The 12,858-nt window shown below is 39.4% G+C and overlaps 1 protein-coding gene across 1 annotated transcript in view; it reads right to left on the reverse strand.

Annotated features, from left to right (window-relative positions):
- The window catches only part of syne1a (spectrin repeat containing, nuclear envelope 1a), a 117,327-nt gene that overhangs the window by 58,763 nt on the left and 45,706 nt on the right, over window positions 1-12,858 (reverse strand). Inside the window, exons 57-67 of the mRNA XM_086166654.1 lie at window positions 11,528-11,705; window positions 9,602-9,784; window positions 9,131-9,274; window positions 7,771-7,926; window positions 6,956-7,120; window positions 6,473-6,645; window positions 6,170-6,323; window positions 4,993-5,136; window positions 4,507-4,671; window positions 3,633-3,950; window positions 2,560-2,715 (exon numbers count right to left, since the gene is read on the reverse strand). Of these exons, the coding sequence (XP_086022780.1) occupies window positions 2,560-2,715; window positions 3,633-3,950; window positions 4,507-4,671; window positions 4,993-5,136; window positions 6,170-6,323; window positions 6,473-6,645; window positions 6,956-7,120; window positions 7,771-7,926; window positions 9,131-9,274; window positions 9,602-9,784; window positions 11,528-11,705 (1,936 nt within the window). The remainder of the gene's footprint in view (window positions 1-2,559; window positions 2,716-3,632; window positions 3,951-4,506; window positions 4,672-4,992; window positions 5,137-6,169; window positions 6,324-6,472; window positions 6,646-6,955; window positions 7,121-7,770; window positions 7,927-9,130; window positions 9,275-9,601; window positions 9,785-11,527; window positions 11,706-12,858) is intronic.

Consider the following 12,858-nt stretch of genomic DNA (forward strand, 5'->3'; position numbering starts at 1 on the left):
AAAACATGCACGGGGTTTATTGAAAACTCCTGATTACCTACTCATGTTAATGAGAGACTCAATTTCCTCCGGGATCAATAAGTATTTCTGGTTCTGAATGGGTGTATGACTCTCTATATGGCTCTGTGATAGACTGGCTACCCTGCCACTGGCTCACTGAAAACTTAGATTTATTCCGGCCCCATGGCTGAATATTCAATGAATGATCTGCAAACTTCCATACTGGCCCATTTACATATTAAAATGTATGTACCTGCAAAAGGCTGATATCAGCCAATTAAATTTATTCAGTAGTCAGGGATCCAATTTAGACAAAAAAAAAAGTGTTAATACGGTGTGTGTTAACAAATGAAGATCAAAAACCATATTGGTCAAATTTTCAGAGTAATGTTTTGTATTTTGTATTTGAACTGAATATTGTTGCCCTATTTCTCTTGGAGTTTTAATCATACAGATGTACAAGCTTATTTCGGGGCACTCTTCTTGTTACTTTATCTTTCATTAAAATGAATCATACCCCTGCAGCCTTACACTGACCGCTAAGGACCATAAGCTCTCTGAACAGCCATCAAAAGGGAACATTTCCTTTTCCCCTTTCTTCTTTTATCTGCTGAATGTCAATAGTTCCTCTCTAAGGGGCAGAGGAGTATCAGAATTTTTGATGCATTATCCACTTGACTGAGATTTTGAGTCAAAACCACCACAAGGATGAAGAGGGTTTCTTACAGGTTTGACACATTATTCACTCAGCATGCAAATCCTTCGGTGAGAGGGTCCAATAAGCTGAAAGTGCTGAGTGCACACCTTTTTCTGACTAGACAGAGGTAACAGCTTCCCACCTCAAGCCCATCTAGCCTCCTCTTCGCACAATGTAATTACAGGCATCAGTGATATGAGAGGGACGGTATGCAACTTAAAGTTTATTCATGCTTGAGTCAATTCTAAGATGAAAAGGCGGAGGAGTGGAGACAACTCAGACAGGGAATATGATGGTGTGAGTGGGAGACACGCGTGCATGCTCAGATATGTTACTGAAGGTGTAAAAATCAATGAAGTGCAGGCAGAGCTTTTCCACTTCTGGTTTCGGGTGTAAGATTTTCTTCTGAAACGTTTAATTATAGCTTGAGTCCCAGACAAGAGGACCCCGATTGATTTTCCTTTAGTTCCCCCCAGAGGAGCACACAAATAGAGAGGCTGGAGCTGAGTACACAGAGCAACACTGGCAGTGCTCACAGGCATAGAGCTCAAGGCTATTTCAATGAGGTATTACAGAAACAAAGTTTGAACACTCAGTGGAAAATACTCCATAGTGAGAAGGCATAGCCAGGTGTGAAAAGCCCACTGTGAACAGAGCCCTCAGAGATAATGCTAACGTAGACTTTCCAACTGACTGAACAGGAGATCACAGAAGTGATTCAGCCTGAGCCAACCTTTGAGACCAATTGTTCTTTAGCTCTTTGGAACAAGAATATCTTTCCCATATAAATCAACTGATGGATGGTAATGATCGATTATTGCCAAAATTTTATGCCTTTACAGACCGCAAGAGTAACAAAACAATAAGAAAAATTACATTTGAGTTATCTAGTTTGGCTATACACCACCAATAACCGATGTTTTCTGTCTGTCTTTCTGTATCAGTGCTGTGGATATTGAAAAATGTTGAAAAACATTAATTGCTGAGTGAGTGAATAAAATTGCGATGTTTGAAGAAAAACTCGCATTGACAAACCAACTAAGACTCATACAAAGGTGGTTCTTTCTGCCAGGAAGCTGATTTGTGACACGTTTTGTAAGGACAAGAAAATAATTTTGTGTTGTTCAAGACAATTACTTAAAAAAGAAATAAACTCATCTTACAAAAGAATAAGTGATATCTCCACTTTGTTTCGCTACGGATGATAAAAGTAGAGTTACAAAATGAAATGTCCTTTGTTAAAGACTAAAGGCAATCGCTTTGTTAGCACTGGCTCTCACTTCTAGCCACTTATGTAAATTGCATTTAAACGTCTCAAGATGACAGGTGGAGGACAAGACCTGTGAAGGCCTTGTGAGATTGCTTATGCAGGGAATATTCAGACTTTTCATCCTATTTGACTGTTATGTTTTAGGATGCCTTTTTGGAGTCTATATTTGGAGTTAAGACTCAATGCTTGCAAGTGGAATGCATCCTTACTGAGACATGTTGTTGATGGGCTGATAAGAGGAGACAGGTCACAAGATTTCATTTCAAGAAAAAAAATCTGCCACTTTGCTGATAGAGGAGAAACTAATAATTGACTGAAGTGAAGCCTTCTTAAATATGATTGGTAAAATTGATTCAGGTAGTAGGACATAAATACTGTCAGAACCTAATCAAACTTTTATGAGAAAAACATCCCATCTACATCTGGAAATATTGAGTAATGCTATTTCAACTTCCCTCCGAGCATGAAAATTGCTTTTACTGACAAATTTGATCTTCCTCACATGAAAGGCGGAAAAAAATTAGTTTCGTATTGAATGACAACAGAATATACACTCAGAATCAAAATTAGGACTGAGTAAAGGTGACCTTACCTGAATATTAAGCAGCAGCGAATGGTAGCGGGCAGTGAGTTGGGTGGCAGTGACACTAACACAGCTACTGATGTAGGTTTCCTCCAGAACCTCCTGGGCCAAAGAGGACAAGCCATCTACTTCTGCTTGCTGGGTAAGAACCACCTGAAGACATCCCTATTCCCAAGCAATACATGAATGTGAGTTTGCATGGCAGTGAAATCTTTCATAATTCACAGCTATTCATGGGGCTTAATATAACAATACAATATGAGGCAAACATTGATATTGCTAAACAAAAGAGAAAATACAAAACATGACTTGCTGTATGTGCTGTTTAGGACACAGCCTGACAATTTGGAAAATATGCTGAATCTCTTGTTATACGCAGCATGTCAAATGTGAAGCTGCTGATAGCTTACATTGCGAAACATTTAAAGGCAGAATCAGCAAACCTGGCTCTCTTCAGTGTAAGTCAATTCACCCACCAAGATACACCTGCAGCTCAACCATGAAATTGTATTATGTCCATTTTCATGACTTATAGAAGTCATGAAAATGTATGATTTACAAAAATTTAGATATTTGATTCTATTCTTACACACTGATTAGTCCATGTGCAGTCTAGTGATACTCCTAAATACACCGAAAAAACTATTTTCTTTTTGCAAGCCAGATTTATCCATTTATACAATGTACATATGTTTACCTTGAGTTAAAGTGGAACTGATATATTGAGTGGAATCATTGCAGATGTGCAATGATACCAGATATAGGAGGACTGAAAGATATGGTTACCTAGAGGGATGTGAAGGGGAAAAATCGAGCACATGTGGACCATTTGCTGTTGCTGTGTTCTGGACGAATGTGAGTCGGCTGTGAGACAAAGCTAATATGTTGCTATGTGGGTGGCTGGGATCAGTAACTCGGTCGGTTGCCTGGCAACTGTTCCCAGTCTAATTGCAAATAAAGCAATTCCTTTTATTTCCCAAAGTGTCAAATGGTTCTTTTAATAACATAGTTTGTTTACAGCCCCTGAAAATTAAAAGTAGATTATTTTGTGTATAACAACTGCATAAAAGATTGCATCATACCTGGAATTTCTTCAAGTGAGTCTCTTTGGTGGCTCTGTTTGACCTCCGATGTTGTCTAAAGTTGGCCACCTTCTCCATCTCCTCAAGCCATCTGGCCAGGCTCTGGAACTTTTGACCCATTTGTTTAAGTCTGGCTAGTATGGAGCTCAGTTGGGTCTGAGTCTCCTCCAGACGACTCTGGTAGGCCCTCCACTCTGTCTGCGCTGTGTCCAGGGCTCTGTCCTCAATCTGAGGTATGCCCCATTGGATTACTCGCTCTCTGCTTGCCAGTACTGATGAGAGTAACGAGTGCCCATTTGAACAGCATTCCTGCAGAAGCTGTGAAAAATCAGAAGAAACTCAGTTCATCAAGTGATTTCAAACACACTTATCAAAAATCCCAGGGGTCCATAGCCTCTAGACATTTCACAGATCTAAAAGTCTCACTTGATATTTTAGTGACACTTATTATTCAAGCTTCGTCCTAGTCTGGATGGACAAGAGTTTTAATGGTTCAACCAAATTATTGTTTTTGCTTCAACAGTATGATAAGGCCTTCAATGTAAATATTGATCAAGAACCTTGAAAAAAAACAAACTTATATGCTGTATCATGAAAGTGCTTGGAACCAGATATTTACATCTTGTTCACAAGGTTGGTGGATTATACCCTAATCATTTACAGTGTATTAAAATCATCATGAGGAAGTCAGCATGTGTAAAGAAAAGTTGGAACAGGTTTCAATATTTTTCTTTAGTTAATGAAATTTTAGTCTGAAACTGCATATTTGGAAAAAAAAAGCATTCACAAGGCATCGGACAACAGAGTACTTTGAGCAACTAGTTGTCAATCTGAAACTTCAACACTGAACAATCTGATCTAACAATGTTGCTACCTGAAGTTGCTGCAGTGTCTTATCTAGCGTATCTACATTTCCTTCTGGATGGGTCAGTGATGCAAGCACTGCCTGTTCCTGCTCCAGCCAGTCTTCGAAGACATGTAAATCCCGTTGATATTCCTGATGGACCAGCACCAATTCCCTGGCCTTACCAACTGCATTCTGTAAAACAGGTGGAGACTTTACTGGAAAAAGGTGTTTGTTAAATGAACACTGCAAAAACACTGGAAAACAAAACTCTAAGAGAGGGCAATTTTGCAATTGTTCAAGCCTGATTTAAATGTGACACTTTAGTTAGGGGCCCCATCCGACTGCGCGATCATGGAAATGTTTCCTTGTTCCTGTATCAAATACTCTGAATTTGGAAGACTGAATCGCATTTGAAACAGGATCTTTTTAAACAGATTTTTGATATGATTTATGTCTTGGTCTTGCATCAGACAATAACTAATTAAAAACTGGGGGAAGCCTGTGGGTATGAACCTTGGCCTTCTCTTTGAGAGCGTTGTATCTACTCTGCAGCTGTTGCACTTCTTGCTGGGTAGTGTAGTGTTCTGCCATGTTGGAACCCTTTGTTGCAATGGTCTCCAGAGGACTGCTGTGACTCAGCACCTCTTCGTAGAGAAGCTGGAATCAAACAAGAAAATATGAACACAAATTGGACCCTACAATACAAAGGTTTTTAAATGCTTGCAAAATACATGCAAAGCGTTACTTGGCAAATGTCAGTAAAACAATCATTTTTATATACATCTATCTATCTATCTATATATATATATACACACACACACACACACATATATATATACACACACACACACACACACACACACACACACATATATATATCCAAACCACACCCACAAAATTCCCAGCAACACCAGAATCACACAAAACAAGCAGCAACATCAACCCGAAGATTCGTGACTCACAGCAATATATTTGCTTTGACATAGTTTTTTATTTAAAGTAGATGTTTTTGTACTCGTAAATATTAGGGTGTAACTCGTATATTGATAAATGTCTAAAATATAAGTGTAGCTAAAATTACAGTAAGGTTCAAGATTGCTTTCATTTTTATCATGCAACATGGTCCTACTATCTGGTTAAGTGCAATGATTCTTAAAGGTGGATGTGAGCAAAGCAGCATAGAACAGGTAAGATAATTAATTCATTTATTCATTCATTAGACAAAAAAATACCGAAACAAAATATAGTGCTTTCGTCAGTAATTTTTCTGCTTGCAGCATGATTCTTAAACGTGGCGCTTCTTGATTTTCATTGGGTAGCCTGTCTAACAAAGATGGCGACTGTCTATGCAATCAATTCAGAGCTTAGCATGCTTTGTCAACATTTATTTCACTTTTTTTTTTCAGCACAAAAAAAAGACTGTCCACCCTGGGACATCGTCTCTGCTAAAAACATGTCTGCACTGACACACATAAATTGTACAGGCTGCTACAGACCCTGTCTTCTGATATATTTCTTGCACAGTTATAAAATATCAGCTATAAAAATAATATAAATGTGAAGTGATTTGATTTAGTTGGATTTCTTGTAAAAATAAAACAATGTCAGTGCTTACAGTTCATCTACATATAAGGATATCCCAACATGATTTCCAAATATCATTTGTGGTATATGAGTTCATAATTCTCACCTTCATCTTTCCCAGGTTAGCAGTTTTGTCTCTCATTTCAGAGTACTGTCGGTCTGAACAGCTTAAAGTTTCCTCAACTCGGTCCATCCAAATTACAAACTGACCTACGTCCTCCTGATAGCTGGTCCACTGTGACAAAGCACCTTCCAGCTGGCTGTTATATTAACAGATAAGAAATACATACAAAGTAAAATACAAAAATGCACACATTGCAAAATTCAGTTGTCAAATTGAAGTTAAATTCATCACATGCCAAAGCCCTAGTCATTGACAGATACAGATTATTTGCTTTAGCATCACTACCTTTTACTTTGGATTGAGGCAGAAAGAAGGGAGTCCCAGGAGTCCTTGAGATCCTGGATCTGTTTGCGAATCACTGGGACGCCCTCAGCTGAGGTATTTCTCTGGACTGCCTCTCCACGTGTTAGCAGCATCTTCAATTGAATCTCATGCTCCTGACGAGCAGTCAGCAGGGCCTGCACACAAAGGGTAAATTAATATATCATGTTTACAGCAGATTTCTATAGAGATTTCTGTAGCAGTAAGCAGTTTGTGAATTTACATATTTCCTCTTATATAAACTTGGCAGGCACATCATTTTTAATTTACAATACTTGTTCTTTGACCACCTGCTCTTTCATGGAATTGATTACATTTAGGATGTTAACAGTCAATGTCAGATTCTTGCATTCAAATGCATCACAAAAAATTGAATGCATAGGCATTAATATCTCAAATCTTTGATGCAAAGTGGAGATGGATTCCACACCCCCCTTGTCTCCTTACTTCCAGCTGTAACATTCTGTCCTCCAGAACACCCTTATCAGTGGTGGCGGAGGTGCAGGTGCTGAGGACCCCTTGAGCTTCACACACCCAGTCTTGGAGCTCTTTAAGCCCCTGTGAGAAAAGGCTGTGTTCCCCGACAATACGCTCAATCCTGGAGGCTTTATCCTTTAGAGATCATAGAACAAAACCTCTGAGGATCTCCAGTAGTATGGAGTTGAAGATAAAGTTTAAAATCTGTTTCAGTTGTAAAACAAACATTGTACAAAAATATAGCCAAAGACCTCCCAATCCCTGCCGTATTTTCATCACAGACGACACTCATACATATGTAAAATTGTAAAACGGCAGGGTGGAGCAAGGAAAGGCTACAGTGACTGCAGGAATCAAAATGAAACATTTCCATTCCTGTTTCCATGTCTGGGGGGAAAAGGGACTTCAAAATAGCATTCCAAAAGCCAGAAAAGTAAACAAATGCCATTCATCGCTGTAAGGTACCCTCATTGTCCTAGAGTAAGAGAATGTTGCTTTGTGGTCTACAATTTTTTTTTCTGTATAAATAAACCATAAGAATGTGATCAGGGCCAAAAATGTTGAGTTTCTCAAGTGTAATAATTTGGGAAGCAGTAGCCATGAGGACCTTTGGGCAATTAAATAGATTACTGTACTCCAGTATACTTCTCAATTATGTCATATTTTTCTACCTCTGTTTACAGATGAGAGTGTCAAGTGCAAAACCACTTATCACACAAAATCACAAAATCACAGGAGAACAAGGCAGGGGCAGGATTTATGGGATAGGAACAGCTTCACTGTACCTTGGTTAAGTTGCTGAGGGCTAAATATTGTGCTGACAGCTGTGATACTCGGTGGACGAAGCCTTTGCCAGCAGCCTGACCCTCCCATAGACAATGAGCTCTATCTCTGAGGCGGCCCAGCTCTGCCTCCTGACTGACCATCTCCTCGAGTACACACTGGGGGAGATGAAGATTCAATAAGAACAGTGCAGTTTCATACGTGAGTGCAGACATTACAAACACCAATGGAGAACTGTTGTGTAGGGGAACGAGTCCACCTTTGAAACAATCAAAGAAATTACAACATGAGAGGCAGAAGATAAGGGGGTTGATATGTAAAATGAACAGGCAGAACACCCGAAACACCATCAGCTGTCTTCTGTTATGTATCAAAAATGCTGTTATTTAATTCAACGCTGCTATAATGAGGGAGAGGCAGCAAGCTTAACGACATAGAGCAAACCCAAGATGTACAGATGTGAAAGGGTAAAGAGAATTTTGCAAATACAGTTTCAGACACTGAAACTAGCATGTATTCTGTTGTACTTGAGGCACTGAGGGAAGATATATAATTGCTTGCTGGGCAGACAAAAGGCAATGAGAATAGGTGCTACAGAAAGCGATGGTAAATACAAAAAAAAGCAACAGTGATAAGAACGGAGCTTTGAGATGGGCTTGATATTTTTTTCCCTTTGTCAGTTTTATCTTTTTAAGTATACCTCTCTTCCTTTTCTTTTGTCTCTGCCAGGATTGGCTGAGTCTGTTATCACATCCTGAAAAAAGCTTTTCTTGTCACGCAATGCTTTGGTCGTGGAAGAAGGGGAATTAATTAGATTTCTGGACTTTTCCTCTGACTATTATGTCAAGCCGCTGCTCAGTTTTGATCCAGCGGTGCTCGAAAAAATGTAATTAGGTCCTTCTTTTCCCAGGTGATTTGAGATTGTACTTAAGGGACGCATATCTGATGGAGAGCTGCAACTATCTAGTGCCCTTGGAAAATGTAGTTAATATTCAATTTATGGTGGAATGACAAGGTTTACTTAAGTGGAGAGAAAAAATAAGGGAACATCTGTGGCAGACGCTAAAAGGGTAAATGACAAGTAATTGAAAAAAAGGTTTAGGTGTACAGAAAAAATTAAGATCTATAAAAAATGAGTTCTCTACACTGAAAAGAATAGTCATTTCATGAATCATTTGTAACATTGTGATTTGATTCATTTTAATTCAGGGGCCTGCAATTGATAGATCATTAATGGGCATTGAACACCATTTGATAAATTAACTGACTAAAATAAAAAATTGAATATGAACTGACTTTTCAATCGATGACTGGAACATAGCAATGACTCATCCATTCAAATGAAAACACCTCGAACAGTACCTGCAGCTTGCTGAACTCGTGTTTTTTGGCTCGAAGGTCATGTAGCCGAGCACTGCCCTCTTGAACTTTGACCTCTGTGCTGTTCAGCCATTCCTGCAGTGGCTCAGCACTGGCCTCAAACTCACTCATTTGAGACTGCAAGTTCTGCGAATGTCATATATCTATTAGTTCATCATCTAACACAAAAGCTTCAAAAAGGAAAGGATTAAATGCTGAAGAAGTGGATTTACATTTGTGTTAAATATTTGCATTTTAAATACGGTACATAAGATTGTGCTTATTTAAAAGAATATCTGTATATAGCCAGGAAAACAGAGGCAATAACATACAGTTAACAGACACAAAACAGGCATTCATGTTAATATCTAAATGCCTCATAACTTGCTTTATACATTCTGAGGATATTTTTGTTGTACAATTGTTATTCTGGCAAAAGGAAGAGAAATCAAAACAAAGCCAAATGTTACAGACCTTGAGAGCATCCTCCCTCAGCTGCAGGTTATTCATCAGGCTCTTCCACTCTTCCCTCACATTTGCCACTTTTGCCTTGATTCCCTCCATTCTTTCTATGGACACTACAGCCATCAGCAGCTCCCCACTGGCTCCTACTGTACTCAGCCTGGCCTGGCCATGCTCTCTGTCACTCAAAAACTCCTGTGGGGATACATGGACAAAGACAAAGGCATTGTGACTATTTAAGACAAACACAGAAACAAAGCCTGTTGGAGTAAATGGAAAATGCAGAAAAAAACATTTTTAATTCATTCCAGATGAAAAAAATGACGGATTGCAGAAAACAATATGGGGATAAACTACATGGCAGACAGATTTTTTTTACATCCCTGATTTACACTCTCAGAGGCAGTAATTAGACAGTCATTACCAATTCCATATGCGTGGGCATGGGAAGAGGTCTGACCCTGGGAGGCAATCACAGATAAGAGAAGTCAGCGACTCTGAGATGTGTACTTTTTACATAGCCCTTCCATGCCTATCCACACACACACACACACCCACATACAAACACACCCACACACAAGCACACACAAAGCACCCTCCCTTAGAGCCGAGCGGATGACAGTAGCACAGCAGGGACCACTCCACCATCTGTGCAGTGAGCACATCACTTAGACACACTGAAGATTCACGCAGCCACACACACACACACACACGCTCTCCCTCCCTCTTTTCCTTCCTTCATATGCCTCTTTAACTTCTCTCCCTCCTACACGATGTCCATTACTGCATGCTTCTTACTTACTTCCCCATCACAACTGTAACTGTATATCACCAATTGAGCATGACACAGTGACTGCCCCAGCCCCTCCCAAACTAGCCCTCCTGGAAGTCAGCCGTGTGGAAACATTGTTCCACATTCCACACAAGTCAATAATAAATAAAACATGACTGCCTCTTTCTTCCTCTCCTCCTGCCATTTAGTCTGTGACAATCCATCATCCTCAAACACTTATGAGGACATGCACAAACTTTCCATTTTTAGAAAAATGTGAAAAAAATTGGGAAAATTAAAATACCTCTCTTAAAATCCTGTTCTACTGAGATTAATGGCGGGTCTTCTGTGACTATGTAATCAATGAACAATTCATTTAAGTACCACTGGTGCTTAAATTAATTGCTTATAATGACCTTAAATGTTGAAGTAAAAGACGGTTCTGTGCCAGAAATAATAATGTCGTGTCCTTTGGTAGTATCGTAATAGCGGGCATGGTCAGGTGTCTGAGAAATAATTAACTGTCAGGAGTGAAGTTAACCAACAAGCAGCTGGCTCCTGGGGAGCTCTAAAGAAGCTGCCAGACTGTTACACCTGCTAGCTTCTCAGAGAGACACTGAGAGGTTTTTCTGAAAGAGAGCTATTTTGAAGAGAACAGCAAAGAAACCTGCTGGGGAGCTTTCTTGTGTCCCTCTTGGCTTTGCACCGACTCCCACCATATCAAGCCTACAGGTCCTGCCACTTTCAACAACACCACCAGGGGAATCTCAACAGATATGGGGGAATGAATACAAACACTGAATGTGTCAAGTTGATTGTTGAACAATAACATCAGTTAACTTGCATCAATTCAGTGATCCTGTTTCAATAATCCTGGCTTGTTTTTGACAAATTTATTCTCAAAAATCAAAAGCAATTTTAGCTATAATTACTAGGAATTAACAGTGGATGGAAAAAAACTTCAAGAATTAAATGTTTCACAAAAGTCTGGTGCGTTGAACCTCTATTGCATAGAAGTTCAAAATAAAAAGAAATACAAGGAAAACAGAGTCATACGGTTATAAGTCGAAGAGAGAAGGCACAGTGTATAGTCCAAAATATTTGGCGGTCCAAAAAATAAGATTTCCATTGAAAAAAAGAGGGGCAAAATAAAAACCATCCCGTACTTGTATTCTTTGTAGAGCAATGAATGCCTCTGCGACATTCTGTGGCACATCAAAACATTTGGCGGTGCTGATTTTGGCATTGACCAACCACTGCTGGAAGTCTCTGAGGGCTGCACGAAATCTCTGCTCCAACAAACGTTCCTTGTTCTGACACTCCCTGGATGCACGAAGACCGAGACTAGGGAGAGGAGCAGAGAAAAAAAGACAGACTTGTAATGTTATGGGCAGGTTGGGAAATTAAGAAAATAAATAAATAAGTTGTAGTTGCAAACCAAGGTGGTTTCTGCACTCTCCCGCCTACATGTTCATGAAAACAAAGAGATACATTGCCAGATGCTCATATACTTTCCATATCATCTGCATGTTGGGGGGGGGGTTCGTGAAATGAGCAGGAATCTGAATCAGGCAGGTGGACACATGGAAAAGTGGGTGAAGTGGAAGCAATGTGCGGTGGGTAAAGAAGCAGAGTGGGGGAGGGTGATCAGGGGTAATACAGTTGGGGGTGGTGGTGAAAGGCAACATATGAGCTGTGCAAGAGTTCACATGGGTGACAAGATGGTGAGAATGAGGGTTGACAGATTGATGCTGCAGAAAAAAAGGGCGAGATAAAGATGATATCGCTGGGATGAGCAAAAGGGTCTTCAGAAATGCATCTTCAGAAAAGTGGGTTCTGGAGGTATAAGGATAAGGAGTCTTGAAATACTTCCTTTATTTAGTTTTTGCACCATTGTATTGTTATGATATGAAGAAAAACACAAGGTTGAGCTATGATTTGGTTTTGAAAACCAACAAATTACATAGACCAGTCATAGAACATTGAAGAATTGTAAAAAGGAATCTGATGGGGGGAATAACTTCTCCTGACAGCATCTCTGTTACTGGAGCATGCTATTTCTTTGTTTTGCTTATGTATTTAAACTATTATACCATATGGATCCAAAACCTGGTAAAGCAGTGCTTAGCATTCACGCCTCATAGCAAGATGGTCCATGGTCTGACACAGACAAGACCTTTGTGTGGAGTTTGCATTTTCAGCATGTTTTCCAGCTTCTTTCCACAGTGAAAAAATAAGCAGTCGGTTAAATTGTCTGTGGGTGTGACTGGAAGAGATAATGGCTCAATATGTCTTTATCTTGCCCTGTGATTGACAGACCTGGTCCAGGGAATAAGCTGGAATATGTCTTATTTATTATTCTCATTATCATTATTATTATTATTACATTTATTGTATTAATATGACTAAAATATTATTAATTAAAATATTATTAATTATTAATATTATTATTAATAATATTATGGAGGCGGCGTGGTGCAGGAGGTAGAGCGATCGG

Source organism: Fistularia commersonii, chromosome 20, assembly GCF_037954325.1.
Source record: "Fistularia commersonii isolate RoL2024-O1a breed Wild chromosome 20, RoL_Fcom_v1.0, whole genome shotgun sequence".
Taxonomy (NCBI): Eukaryota; Metazoa; Chordata; class Actinopteri; order Syngnathiformes; family Fistulariidae; genus Fistularia; species Fistularia commersonii.